Source organism: Hipposideros armiger, unplaced genomic scaffold (genome assembly GCF_001890085.2).
Source record: "Hipposideros armiger isolate ML-2016 unplaced genomic scaffold, ASM189008v1 scaffold_741, whole genome shotgun sequence".
Lineage (NCBI taxonomy): Eukaryota > Metazoa > Chordata > Mammalia > Chiroptera > Hipposideridae > Hipposideros > Hipposideros armiger.
The window spans coordinates 34,101-46,473 of NW_017732091.1; the positions used below are offsets into that span (position 1 = coordinate 34,101).

Consider the following 12,373-nt stretch of genomic DNA (forward strand, 5'->3'; position numbering starts at 1 on the left):
ATGTGGGATCCGAACCGGGGCCCTCTGGCGTCCCAAGCCAGTTCTTAACAATCGCGCCACTCAGCCGGCCCCGAATGTTTAAATTTTTAAAAGATGGCAGTTCTCAAATTATACAGGAGTCAAGGGGAATGAGGCCTAAGAAACCACTCTGGTTTCCTCTGGAAACCCTGAAAAAAGCATTTCAGTGGTAGAAGTCAGACTACAAAGGGACCAGTTTAGTCAACAGAGAAAGTGGTGTTATTTATTCTCTTACGAAATTTGATAGGAAAGAAAACATGTGGTGATAGCATGAGAAGGTATTAAGATTTTTAAAAATGTAATACTGCAACTTTAAGAAATATCTTAAATGAGTCTGCAGTAGTTCTGAATAAATGCATTCATCTCCTCTCCCCCTGCTTTCCCTGAAGTTGGGCAACTCCTAGGCCCCCATTCTTTCCTCAACATAGTAGAGAAATAGACCCAATAAACATGATATTTGGTCTTCCAAATGAAGTGGGGTTTTTGTTTTGTTTTTGGTACAGTAAACATAGATCATAGTAGTTTCAGGTGTACAACGTAATGATCCAATATTTGTACATATTGTGAAATGATCACCACAATAAGTCTAGTTAACATCGGTCACCATAATTACAGGATTTTTTTTCTTGTGATGAGACCTTTTAGGATATCCTCTTAGCAGCTTTCAAATATGCGATACAGTATTTTTAACTGCTGTACATTACATCCCCAAGACTTATTTTATAACTAGAAGTTTGTAAAGTTTGTACCTTTTGATTTCCTTCACCCATTTCACCCAGCCCCCCTCCCACCTGTGGCAACAACCAATCTGTTCAGATGAGTTTTTTTTTAACACATTTTAAAAAGTTAGTTTCAGGTGTACAACAGAAGAGGTATTTTTAATAATTAAAGCTAGACTAAAAAAAAAAAGAAATACCCTCACAAAGCACCCTAGAGACATGAACTCTAGATTAAGTATTAAGAAGCTTGGGTTTGGAGAATGGCTCCACTAGCTAAACTGTATATCCGAGGGCAAATCGCTTAAATAAAATAAGGGAACCGTTTTGTTTTGTTTTTAAAACAAAGCTGCTAGTGTCCTCTTGAGCTCTAAAGTTTTATGTCTTGCCCTGAATCCCTTATGGTGAAGATCAAACAAGAGGCAATGTGTTAAAGCGCTGCTCAGGCAGGACAAACACGTTGGCAAGAGTACATACAGCACTTTAGAACGCACACACCTGGGTTCAAAATTGTGCTCCGTTTACAAAATCTGTGACTTCAGGCGAATTACTTAACCCCTTGAGCCTGATTTAATCAACCCTGAATCACAGGGTTATTGTGAGAATGAAATGAATAATCTAACCTTAAATCCTTTCTGGAACTTGACAGATGAACTTACAAATAAAATATCCCTGAGATAATTATGTAAAGGACTTTGTCCATTACAGGTGCTCAATAAATGCACTGTGAACTCAAGATATACAATTATTACTGTATTCTTATTTATCTGAGTGGGAGGTGCCACACACACCGTTGAGCAGTCTCAGTTCCACGTTCCCTTTCAAACCTTTATTTACCTCTAACCTGGAGGTGACAAAAGTGATTAAGAGGACAAAGAAGGGGGTTTCTTTTGCCTTAGGAACTGAGTCTTTTAGAGTTCTTAAATGTTTTGTCAAGCCAGAGGTTAAAGAAAAGAGAAGTGCCACCAGCTCCTTGTCTCTGGTATCAGAGTGCTGAGGGCACTTCCCTCCCTTTGGCTTTACTCCTCAATCACCTCTGGGAAGGCAAACAACAGTCACCACCTTGTTTCCTGTTGGCCCTGGGATTGAAGAGAGTAGGGAAGGTGCAGGTAAAGATGATCTCACTTGCAAAACTCCTGGACTTAGCCCTACTTAGCTGTTCCTCCTGGACCTGCCCCCTTTCTCCCCTGCACCCCACAAGTGTTTGTACCCTGTTTTCAGGACAGTTTATAAGACATTCTTTCTTTCTTCTACCCAGTAACTGAGAAAAGAATCAGGGGGCAGACTTTTATCAGAATACCGGGCTACTAGGTGAAAGGTCGTAAACAACTCTGTCCAGGAGGGCTCCATTTCAGAACATGCCCTGGCTACAAGCCTGGTAAGGCAGCTGCTGCTGCCAAAACAAAATAGTTTTTTGGCATTTAAGGGAACCCAGGCGTAACAGAGAGCAAATAAGTGGTCTGTACTGAATTCTGCAAAATGGAAAAGAGAAACTGGAACCTAAGAGAGAAACTTAGAGCAAGAGAGAATCGTATTAAGATGTTTTTAAACTCAAAAATTCAGTATTCATAGCCGTGCCCAAATAAAGATCAGCATTCGCTTTTTCTAAGATGTCCCAAATCACCACCACCCTGATCTATTACTACCTACCTCTCCCTCCCATCCCCACAAAATGTACATACATGGGTACATATCACACAGTTTAACAATATTGAGTCATGTATTTCTTTGTAAATACTTTGATATTTCTTATTTATGTACACTTTCATACCCATCAAACTGGAAATTCTCCCAGAAGCCATACTTTTGAATATTAAAAATTTCTTTAGTGCCAGTTCCACCTTCGCTGCTCGAGAAAATTAAGTCAATATTGTTTACTGATTGAAAACAACTCAGGCCTCATTGGTTATCTTTCTAGGATAGGGTGTTGCCTCAAACCACACATCCTAAGGATCAACATGTTCTCTTTTCTGTTGGTGGGAATTGTGCTGTGTGTGTGTGTGTGTGTGTGTGTGTGTGTGTGTGTGTGTGTGTTCGTTCTCCAACAATCTTGATGCCTGATTCTTGGGTTTGCTAATATTGGGGTTAAGCTATATAACTTGTTAGCCATAGGGTGTCAACCCAGTTAGGGGGTATGAGGAAGAAGGATCTTGAAGAGCCACAGATAGCCTTTTTGCTGAGAGGGTAGGATTTCTGTATATTTTAATGCTTATTTACTTCCCCATCTCAATCTTGGGGACATTATCTTCCTCTTTCCAGCACAAGAAATGAGGTAATCATCTCCTGATGCCCCCACACAGAAATGGGAGAGGCTCAGGAATCAAAGAAAAGGGTGGGGGGAAGAATCCCTGTATCTCTGCAACAGTCACCTTATCACATTTATGAATAAGTTCTCAGGAGTCAACTCCTGAGCTATCTCATGGCCAGCGAGGGGACAGTCCATCTGACAGCCACGTGACAACACGGGATGAGTCAGGGGCTCTTTTAATTTGAACATACGATGTTCTAGAGACCCATCTGTCTTCTTTCCTTTCTGACCGATTTCTAAACGGCTTAGGAAAAAGCTTTGAAAAGAGAGAGGTCTTCCTTCAAACAGGAATACAGCTCTCTCCCCACTGACACTTGTTATAAACAAGAGAAAGTACCCGCTTTTAACTAGAAGGCTGTGAGGTGTGTGGGCTACAGATATAGGTACATACTTTTGATTTAGTGGGTTGGAGAGGGATGACGACAATAAAGAGGGAAAGTAACTCGGAAGAAAGTGGAGTGAAGCATCCACCCCCCTCCCCACACCCCTTCCTGGAGAAGTCAGAAATAATCAGAGCCTAAAGAACACGCCTTACTAAAGTGGCCAGAAGGTAGCTGGGAGAACATAAACAAAGTGTTCCCCAATTTTTCAGGTAGAAACTAGAAAGATGAGGGTATGGATAAGCAACAGGATGTGAACACGCCCTTACTATTTCCGTTCCAGAGAACAGAGAGAACAGAGAGAACAGACTAGAAAGTACAGGGGGTGAGGAACAGCAGAGGCGAGAGGGCTAGAGAGGGAGGGAGAAAGGAGGAGGGAGGGAGAAGGCGATCAGTCGCACAAACCCGCTTTCCAATGAGGGCTGAAGAGCGGCTTAAAATCTGTGACCAGTTATCCTGGTTTTTCGTGTTTGGTTTTTTTTTTTTAAACGGAGATGCGGAGCAAGAGGACAAAGGGGGTCTTCCTGAACAGTAACATCAACAGTCCCTGTCCCCCACTCATCCCAAAGTATTCTTGGACCTCTGGGATTGTTTTTCACACGACTAGCGATTTGTGAGCCGGGAATAAACGGGCGCTTCTAAATTAATTGTCCTGACTAAGGCGAGGCATGAAATTCCCTCATAAGCACAGTTTCCTGTTACCTCCAAACGCCGCTCCCAGCCCTGAAGCATCCGCACCCGCCCTCCGAAAGCCACCAGCCCTGGATACATTTTTAGGGTCAGCGAGGTCCTCCTTCCTCCCGGCCCAAGGGAAGCCGCTCCACCGCCCTCCGCCCCCTCCTCCCCGTGAGGCTTCGGTGCACAACAACCATTTTCCCCGCCAGGAGCACTCCGTGTCCACGCGCCGCTGCGAGCTCGCTGATTGGCCGGGCTCCTGGTAAACAAGGACCGGGCAGCCAATGGGAGGGCTGTGCACGAGGGCAGCACGAGCCTCCGGGCTAGCGCTCGCGTGGCCCAGCCAACCCCGCTACTATATAGAGCTGTTTCCGGATCCCAGTTGGAACTCCCCTCTGGTTTTCGCAGACGGAGTGCAGGCAGCCAGCTGGCCAAACCCTGGAGCGCACCTCCGGCTATTAGAGGAAAGAAAGCTTATTTTTCTCTTGAGATTTCTTGGCATAACCAGCAGCTTAAATTGTTCTGAAATCTTTTCAAAAATTGAGTAGAATTGAAGAGATAACCTTAAATTATTGCAAAGGATCCTTGGACTTAGGGTTTTGTTTTTTTATCTCTCTGGTTTCCAACTCTTAAGCCAACCCAGCCCAATTATGGTGATGTTCAAGAAAATCAAGTCTTTTGAGGTGGTCTTTAACGACCCTGAAAAGGTGTACGGCAGTGGGGAGAAGGTGGCTGGCCGGGTGATAGTGGAGGTGTGTGAAGTCACTCGAGTCAAAGCTGTCAGGGTCCTGGCTTGCGGAGTGGCCAAAGTCCTGTGGTTGCAGGGCTCCCAGCAGTGCAAACAGACCTTGGAGTACTTGCGCTACGAAGACACGCTTCTCCTGGAAGACCAGCCAACAGGTGAGTGGCCCAGACATGCTCTGCTGGAGGGTGAAAGCTAATTTAAGAAGAGAATGGAAATGAATAAACGGAGCCTATACTAGATATTTTAAGTTGCTCCGGTTGAGTGCTTGGAGTTCTGTGTTGCGTCTCTCTTTTCGTTTTAATTTGCAACCCTTCCCCCCCCCCCAAAAAAAAAGTGATTAATACAACTTTTTATGATGCTGTGTTTTGAAGGTGATCCTGCAGGATGTTGCCTTAGCTATTTAAAGAGATTTTCTTGTGTGTGTGCACGCATAAGTTGCTTGTTCTTTGATGTTTGAGGTGATAGTAGCTTAACCCTCAACCTTGCAGGGCTGCAACTTTTTGCCCAACAACATGCATCAGAATTTCTCATTTAAAAATGCAAGGGATGAATACTAGTGTACTGCAATACTCTTGCATGCCACCCAAGAATTCCTTATCGCAGGGATGCATTTTAAGTGTAACAAGAAACCTAATGGCTACTGGCTTTTCTCTCCCTGCAGGTGAGAATGAGATGGTGATCATGAGACCTGGAAACAAATATGAGTACAAGTTCGGCTTTGAGCTTCCTCAGGGGTAGGTATCAGCTAAATGCATCGTTGGACTTTTCTGTCTCTAAAAATCTTCCCCGCCTTTGATCACCTTCTGTTCTTGGAGAGCATATTTAAGTTAATTATTTCCTTTTACTTGACACAGGCCTCTGGGAACATCCTTCAAAGGAAAATATGGGGCTGTAGACTACTGGGTGAAGGCTTTTCTTGATCGCCCCAGCCAGCCAACACAAGAAACAAAGCAAAACTTTGAAGTGATGGATCTAGTGGATATCAGTACTCCTGATTTAATGGTGAGGTTCATTTTAAGATTGTATGGGTCTCAGGGATGATACGTCAAATGTCTTGGGCATTAGATTGAAGCACCTTAGGGAATCAAGTCCTAAGCCATCAAGGTGGGAAGGCTGCCTACTCTAGGTAGGCAGTGGAAAGGAAAGAGAAGCAGAGAAAAGATCTGTAGACATTTTCAAAATACCTGTTCTCCCTCCATTCTACTTAGGCCCCTGTGTCTGCTAAAAAGGAGAAGAAAGTTTCCTGCATGTTCATTCCTGATGGGCGGGTTTCTGTCTCGGCCCGAATTGACAGAAAAGGATTCTGTGAAGGTAAAAACCTAGAGCTTAAAACAGTAGACTGATAAAACAGCATCTGTGGGGGGTGTGGACAGGGACAGAAGAAAAGTCGTTAACTGTACTGAGCATCTATTTTTCATCTTTCTGATTGCTAGGTGATGAGATTTCCATCCATGCCGACTTTGAGAATACATGTTCCCGCATTGTGGTGCCCAAAGCTGCCATCTTAGCCCGCCACACTTACCTTGCCAATGGCCAAACCAAGGTGCTGACGCAGAAGTTGTCATCAGTTAGAGGCAATCATATTATCTCGGGAACCTGTGCATCATGGCGTGGCAAGAGCGTTCGGGTGCAGAAGATCAGGCCTTCTATCCTGGGCTGCGACATCCTTCGAGTTGAATATTTCTTGCGGGTGAGTGGGTGAGGCTAGAGAGAGAAATTGTTCACCTGTCAAAAGAGCAGCGATGTCTTCTCTAGATCTCTAGTCTAACAAACCTGCCTTCTTCCTTTATAGATCTACGTTAGCGTCCCTGGGTCCAAGAAAGTCATCCTTGAACTGCCCCTGGTAATTGGCAGCAAGTCGGGTCTGAGCAGCCGGACGTCCAGCATGGCCAGCCGAACCAGCTCAGAGATGAGCTGGGTGGACCTAAACATCCCCGATACCCCAGAAGGTGAGCCAGACCTAATATCTTTTCTTCCCCTCTGGCCTGCTTGGGTTTTAAAATGGGGCCAGGCCTCTTATCCTCATTCTTTTTCTCTCTAGCTCCTCCTTGCTATATGGATATCATTCCTGAAGATCACCGATTGGAGAGCCCCACCACTCCTCTGTTAGACGATACAGATGGTTCTCAAGACAGCCCTATTTTTATGTATGCTCCTGAGTTCAAGTTCATGCCACCACCTACTTACACTGAGGTGAGAATTTTCATTTCACCGCTACGTTTATTCCAAGCCTTCTAAGGAAGTTAACTTGGAGAGATTGCTAAAACCGGGGTTTTCTTTTTATTTCTAAAACTAAATGGTCTGTTTTTTGTTCCTCTCAGGTGGATCCCTGCATCCTCAACAACAATGTGCAGTGAGCATATAGAAGAGGAGAAGCAGCAGTACCTACTTGTTTCTTTCCACCTCTCTTGATGGACTCGAACTTTTTCAGACACTGAACAGTCTCTACAGTGGGGGATGGGTCCACCCTAGCCTCTGACTCCCCAATGTAGGAGGAGATCAGCCGCCCATCTCCGGGGCCTTCAAGAGGGCACACTCGTCCTCAGCCAGCGAGATGTGATATCGGGGTGTTTGCTAGATGGGTTTAAAAACACTAGAAAAACTCAGGCCCACCCCACATTCTCAGATCTCCTTGAAAACTGAGGCATCTTCAGTAGTTTCGAATAAGGGGTAGGAATGGCCTGCTGGTATGGTCTTCCCAAATGTTTTTTGGAGAGGAGTATCGATTGTTAGAACAATATCAGGTCTTGAACTTTGTAGATTTGTTATAACAATATCAGATCTTGAACTTTGTATCGTGTGGAGCAGGGCCAATTTAACAAACTGGGAAAATGAAAAAACTCATGGCCAAAACTTGGGGAAAAGGAGGTTCTTAAAATCATTGCTGCCCTTTCCTTTGTACACTTACAGAAAAAAAAACACAAAAAACAAAACCCCAAAGCTGATCTGGCCTGGCCTTTTGGAGAGAGCTTCTTATGTGATTTAAAGGGAAGAAGCTCTAAGTTTGTCTTTGCTTAGAATGTACTTTAATCAGGCTTACAGCAATTGTAACTATGCCCCACCAAAGGTCTTAAAAGCCATGTTTAGAGCCTGTTGCACTGTGTTCCCCTGTTACAAACATCTTCATGTGGGAGAATGTGTTTTTCCATGTGACTCCTTGGAATTAATTCTGAGGTGATGTTTTTAGCACTTTAGTTCCTGTCAAATATTTTGATGATGATTATTATTTTTTTTACTATCTCTAATGTAAGCTAAAACTGGTCTATGTCTCTTAAGGGTAAGCACAAAGACAAAAAAAAAAGGTATTACTCATTACTTTCGAGACTTTGTCCCAGTGTACAGAATTCTGTAATTCTGACACTAATTATATGAGAAGGGTTGCTGCTATCAGCTGTGCCCACTGTGACATCCCTAAACTTTTGGAGGAACTCGAGATCAAGATGCCCCAACACTGATCAGAACCTCCAACATTGCCATAAAAATCTAGAGGGCAGGTGTTCACAGAAGCCCAGGGTCCCCCTTCCTGCTCAGTGTTAGGGGGCCTGGGATGTTGACAACCCTCTCAACTGCAGCCGCTAGCACTTGGAGTTCCCCTCAGCCTTAGCACTTTGTTCACTGATCTGTGTCAGAGCACTGAGCTCCACCCTTTTCTGAGAGACTACGTGGGCTGAAGGTGGTTTCGTGTTTTTGTTTTTTAATTGTGTATTCTTTTGTATGATGACAAACTATATTTTGTACTTTACCAGATATATTTTCACCCCAGGTGGGGATATTCTTTGTAAAAAAAAATAAAAATAAAGGTTTTTTTTTTAATGGTAAAAACTTTTGTTTTCCTGTCTGTGAGATGGTGCTGGAGAAGTTATTAGAAAGTGTGCCTGATGGAGATTTTCCCTACTTCACAATTCATTCTTGAAAACCCTGTAGAGTCCATTACCGATGGGCCCTAATGATTCTAGTCTGAGTGAGGGCTTGGAGGTGAAGAGAAGAGGAATCTGAGCTACATTTACTCTTTTCCAATTCACTAAAGAGCTAGTTGTGGGGTGGCCGGTTAGTTCAGTTGGTTAGCGCACAATGCTCATAGCACCAAGGTTGCTGGTTTGATCCCCACGCCCTCCACAACTAGATAGAAACCAACAACTACTTGACTTTGGAGCTGATGGGTCCTGGAAAAAAACACTGTTCCCCAATTTAAAAAAACGAGTTGGGATCTTCTGGTGGTCTAAGCTATAATATTTTCTACATCCATAGCTAATCATTACTGAATTCCAATTTTGGAGTGCACGAGCTTGTTTTAAATTTTTAAAAGGAGCTCTTGAAATACAGGGAAATGAGGTTTGCGAGGGGATTTGGTAGGAAAGGTTTACGATTCTGTCTTATAATTTGGCTTCACAGTTTCCAGTATAAACCTGGTTTATATACAATAAGACAAGGTAATTATTTAAGACTTAAGGATTTAAAGTTAACGAGTATTAAATTACTTGAAGGCTGCTCCTATTTTTATCTCTGCAGTTTCTACCATAGTTCCTATTGAAGCGCATAATCATAATTCAGTAAATGTTTGTTGAATACTCAACCCCACCCTAATCCCTTAGGATGTGTGTGCTTCAGCAGTTCCTATTTCTTCCTTTTAGGGTAATAACAATAGATTGATACCACAATCCCACTTCTAATTGAAATGATTTTTATTCCTAAAGGAGTGACTAGGATGAGAAACGCTGAGATCGCAGGAGTTAATTGACTTTCTGGTTTCTGGCTCATTTAAACATTGGTAGACAGATCCAGTCCGGGCCCTTATTTGGGGTTTGGCCTTTCTGTGGACCTTCACATACTAATGCCAAACGTCAGGTTCCTGGAAGTTCATAAAATCTATGTGAATTGAACAGAAAGTGAAATTGAAAAGATTAGTTTCCCTTTCAATCTTTGTTTGTGTTTGTCTTTCGTTCTCAGTAGCTCTTTTGCCCTTTCCTGGCTCCTCTGTGGTTTTTCCTTACCAAGGCGTCAATGGCTTTCTATTGCCATGGTGACTCTCACCTTTACTCTGACCTCTGCCTCCTCCTTTACTTACCTATTCAAGAATTTAGTGGTGCCTTCCTTTTTCAAATCTGTGACCAAGAAACTAGGTCAAAGTTGATGGAAAAGTTTTTGTCTGCAGTTGGTCTTCCAGGGTCTGGGAGGATGGAACAAAAACGAGCAAGCCAGAGAGCAGGCCAAAGCCACGGAGAGGCCACAGAACACAAAGCCTGGGTGTGTGCACGGCCTGGCTACTGATACTTGATCTGAGAAGAGGATGGCAAGGTGACGGTAGATAACTTACACCCAGGTCTGCTAGAGATTTGATCCTCCAAGGATCAAATATGTTCTGGAACATAGGCATCCCCTCCTGATACCCTAATACCTCAAATCCAGCACTGTCCGACAGAACATTCTACAATGATGGAAATGTTCTATATTTGTGATAATACGGTAGCCACTAGCCACACGTGGCTACTGACCTCTGAAATGAGGTACTGTGACTGATGAACTGAATTTTTACTTTTGTTTCATTTCATTAATTTACATTTAATAAACTCCATGTGATTAGTGACTATCATAATGAACAGTGCGGCCAAGATCTGAAGAAGTAAATAAATAGCTCTAGCTGTTCACCCAGAGGAAACTCACCCTTCCCTTAGAGTGAAAAGCCCCCACTGGACTTCCTTTGCCTTCTATACACAGCTTCTACCTCACCCCAGGACATTTTCTGCATGTAAGCTCACTTAAGTTCCCTTTCCTGGGTACTGGCCCAGCTGTTTCTCCACCAAAGTGGGCAGATATTTTGGGTCTCCCTTCTCCATGCTCTTCTCAGATGCCTTTTAATTTTTAAAGTGCTATCGCCAGTATGTTGAGCCATTAGAGGAGATCCATTTCTTGGTATCATTTATTCATTAGGCCCAATCTGGTATAGGAAGATTTGAGAGAAGAGAGCTAGAGAAAGTGAAATGAACAACGTAGGTACTTCCCCAGCCCGAGTCCTTGGCTACCTGGATATCCCTGAACAGACTGGAAACTCAAGGATGTAGTAACTTGGCTGAGGCGCTGGGAGGCAAAAGTGTGGGGAAAGGGCCTGACTGAGCGCCTGGTCAACAAAAAATAATCACATGGGAGCTGAAGGGTACAAAGTGGGGTGAACGAGTAACTTTTGTGCAGTTCTTTCAACAGCATACAGACCTTTTCCTGGCACTCTTTCCTTGAACCATCTCTAGGTGATGGAATGCATAAGGTGGATATGGAAAATATTTTACTGGCCTTTCAATGGCTTAGTCCCTGTCCCAAGCACCCCGACCTCAATAGTTTGGGGCTGGGAGAGCAGAAACTTGTGCCCCATTCTCTGTTCTGACTCCACATCCGCCTCCCTTTCCTAAGCTAAAAATAACAACAAAAAAACCCTCAGAGATGGCTGCAGATCCAACAGATAAGTCTATAGCCTGGAAAAAGTTCAAGGATCAGCCTTCCTATGCTATTAAGGAGAAATAGTATAGTGTGGTAGTTAAGCACATATACACTGGGGCCAAACTATCTAAATTCAAATCTTACTTCTACCGTTTGACAAGCTATCTGACTTATTTGAAGGTATTGCATCTCGTTGGATTTTATCCTGTCCCCGTCGTGCCCCACTCCCCAGGTGGACTAGACTGAGTAGCACAAAAACCAGTGGAGATGAGGCCCAATTTAGCCTATTTAGACCATTCCTGTTTTGTCCTGATCTTGCCCTTGGCTTGGCCCTGTTGTACTCTCCATTGGGCCTGTTACGTAAGGATAAAAAGAATAAACAAACTCTGAAGGCTGGGATTTTCTGGTCATCTCCAGGCCATGGAGTGATGGGAGAAAGAGGAGGATGGAGAAAACGAGACCTAATTGTGAATCCCAAAAGCTTTGAGCCCTGGGATGTCAAGCAAGGTCTATTCTCATTCCTTATGGGGTGATGAAGCCGCTGACTCTCTCTCCAGATCCATCAAGTGGTCAGTAAACAGGTTCTTGGAAATGTCTGTCTGGGTGCCCAGTTTGGATATTTTTAACCACCTGGACATATGGACGGATGAAGGGTTTCAGTTGCTGGATGGGAAGGTGGGGTCAGGGTCGTGAGAACTGTGTTTCCCTTTTATGGTTCCCTGGCTAAAGCTCTCTCCCTCTCCACTTCACCTGTCTAAAATTCAGATTTCCTCCTTCATCTATCCAGATTGACAGGGTTTCTCTCTATTCCTGGTTTTTCATGCTTGACTCACCTTCCCACTCTGAGGAATCTTTGGTTTCTGTTCCAGACCACAAGATGTTTTTAGCTCCATATCTGTGTAAATCAAGGAAAGGGTGGTTGGGCAGTGACCCGTTCTCCTTTGCTCCCCTGGAGCAAGGTGCAGCCTGCCAGTGGTACACAGAAGCTTCTCTTCAGTTCTACCTCCCCAAGCTGTCCTGCACCCCACTAACCCCCAACTCATGAGAACAGAATTTGAGACCTTGGGAGCCCCGATTTGGGCCTTATATTCCTTTGGAAAGT

General features: G+C 43.8%; 1 protein-coding gene across 1 annotated transcript; it reads left to right on the top strand.

Annotated features, from left to right (window-relative positions):
- The first annotated feature begins 4,469 nt into the window (after positions 1-4,469).
- On the top strand, positions 4,470-8,143 carry TXNIP (thioredoxin interacting protein). Its single transcript, XM_019627809.1, has 8 exons — positions 4,470-4,997; positions 5,504-5,576; positions 5,697-5,844; positions 6,051-6,153; positions 6,276-6,532; positions 6,635-6,791; positions 6,884-7,035; positions 7,164-8,143. Exons 1-8 carry the CDS (start codon positions 4,748-4,750, stop codon positions 7,197-7,199), a joined length of 1,176 nt encoding a protein of 391 aa, XP_019483354.1. The 5' UTR covers positions 4,470-4,747; the 3' UTR covers positions 7,200-8,143.
- Positions 8,144-12,373: the final 4,230 nt, after the last annotated feature.

Bases quoted from the DNA above. Each gene is read 5' to 3' on its own strand.
- TXNIP (XM_019627809.1), top strand. From the start codon at position 4,748: ATGGTGATGTTCAAGAAAATCAAGTCTTTTGAGGTGGTCTTTAACGAC. The intron at 5,577-5,696 runs GTAGGTATCAGC...TACTTGACACAG, and splicing joins GGCTTTGAGCTTCCTCAGGG to GCCTCTGGGAACATCCTTCA. The intron at 6,792-6,883 runs GTGAGCCAGACC...TTTTCTCTCTAG, and splicing joins CATCCCCGATACCCCAGAAG to CTCCTCCTTGCTATATGGAT.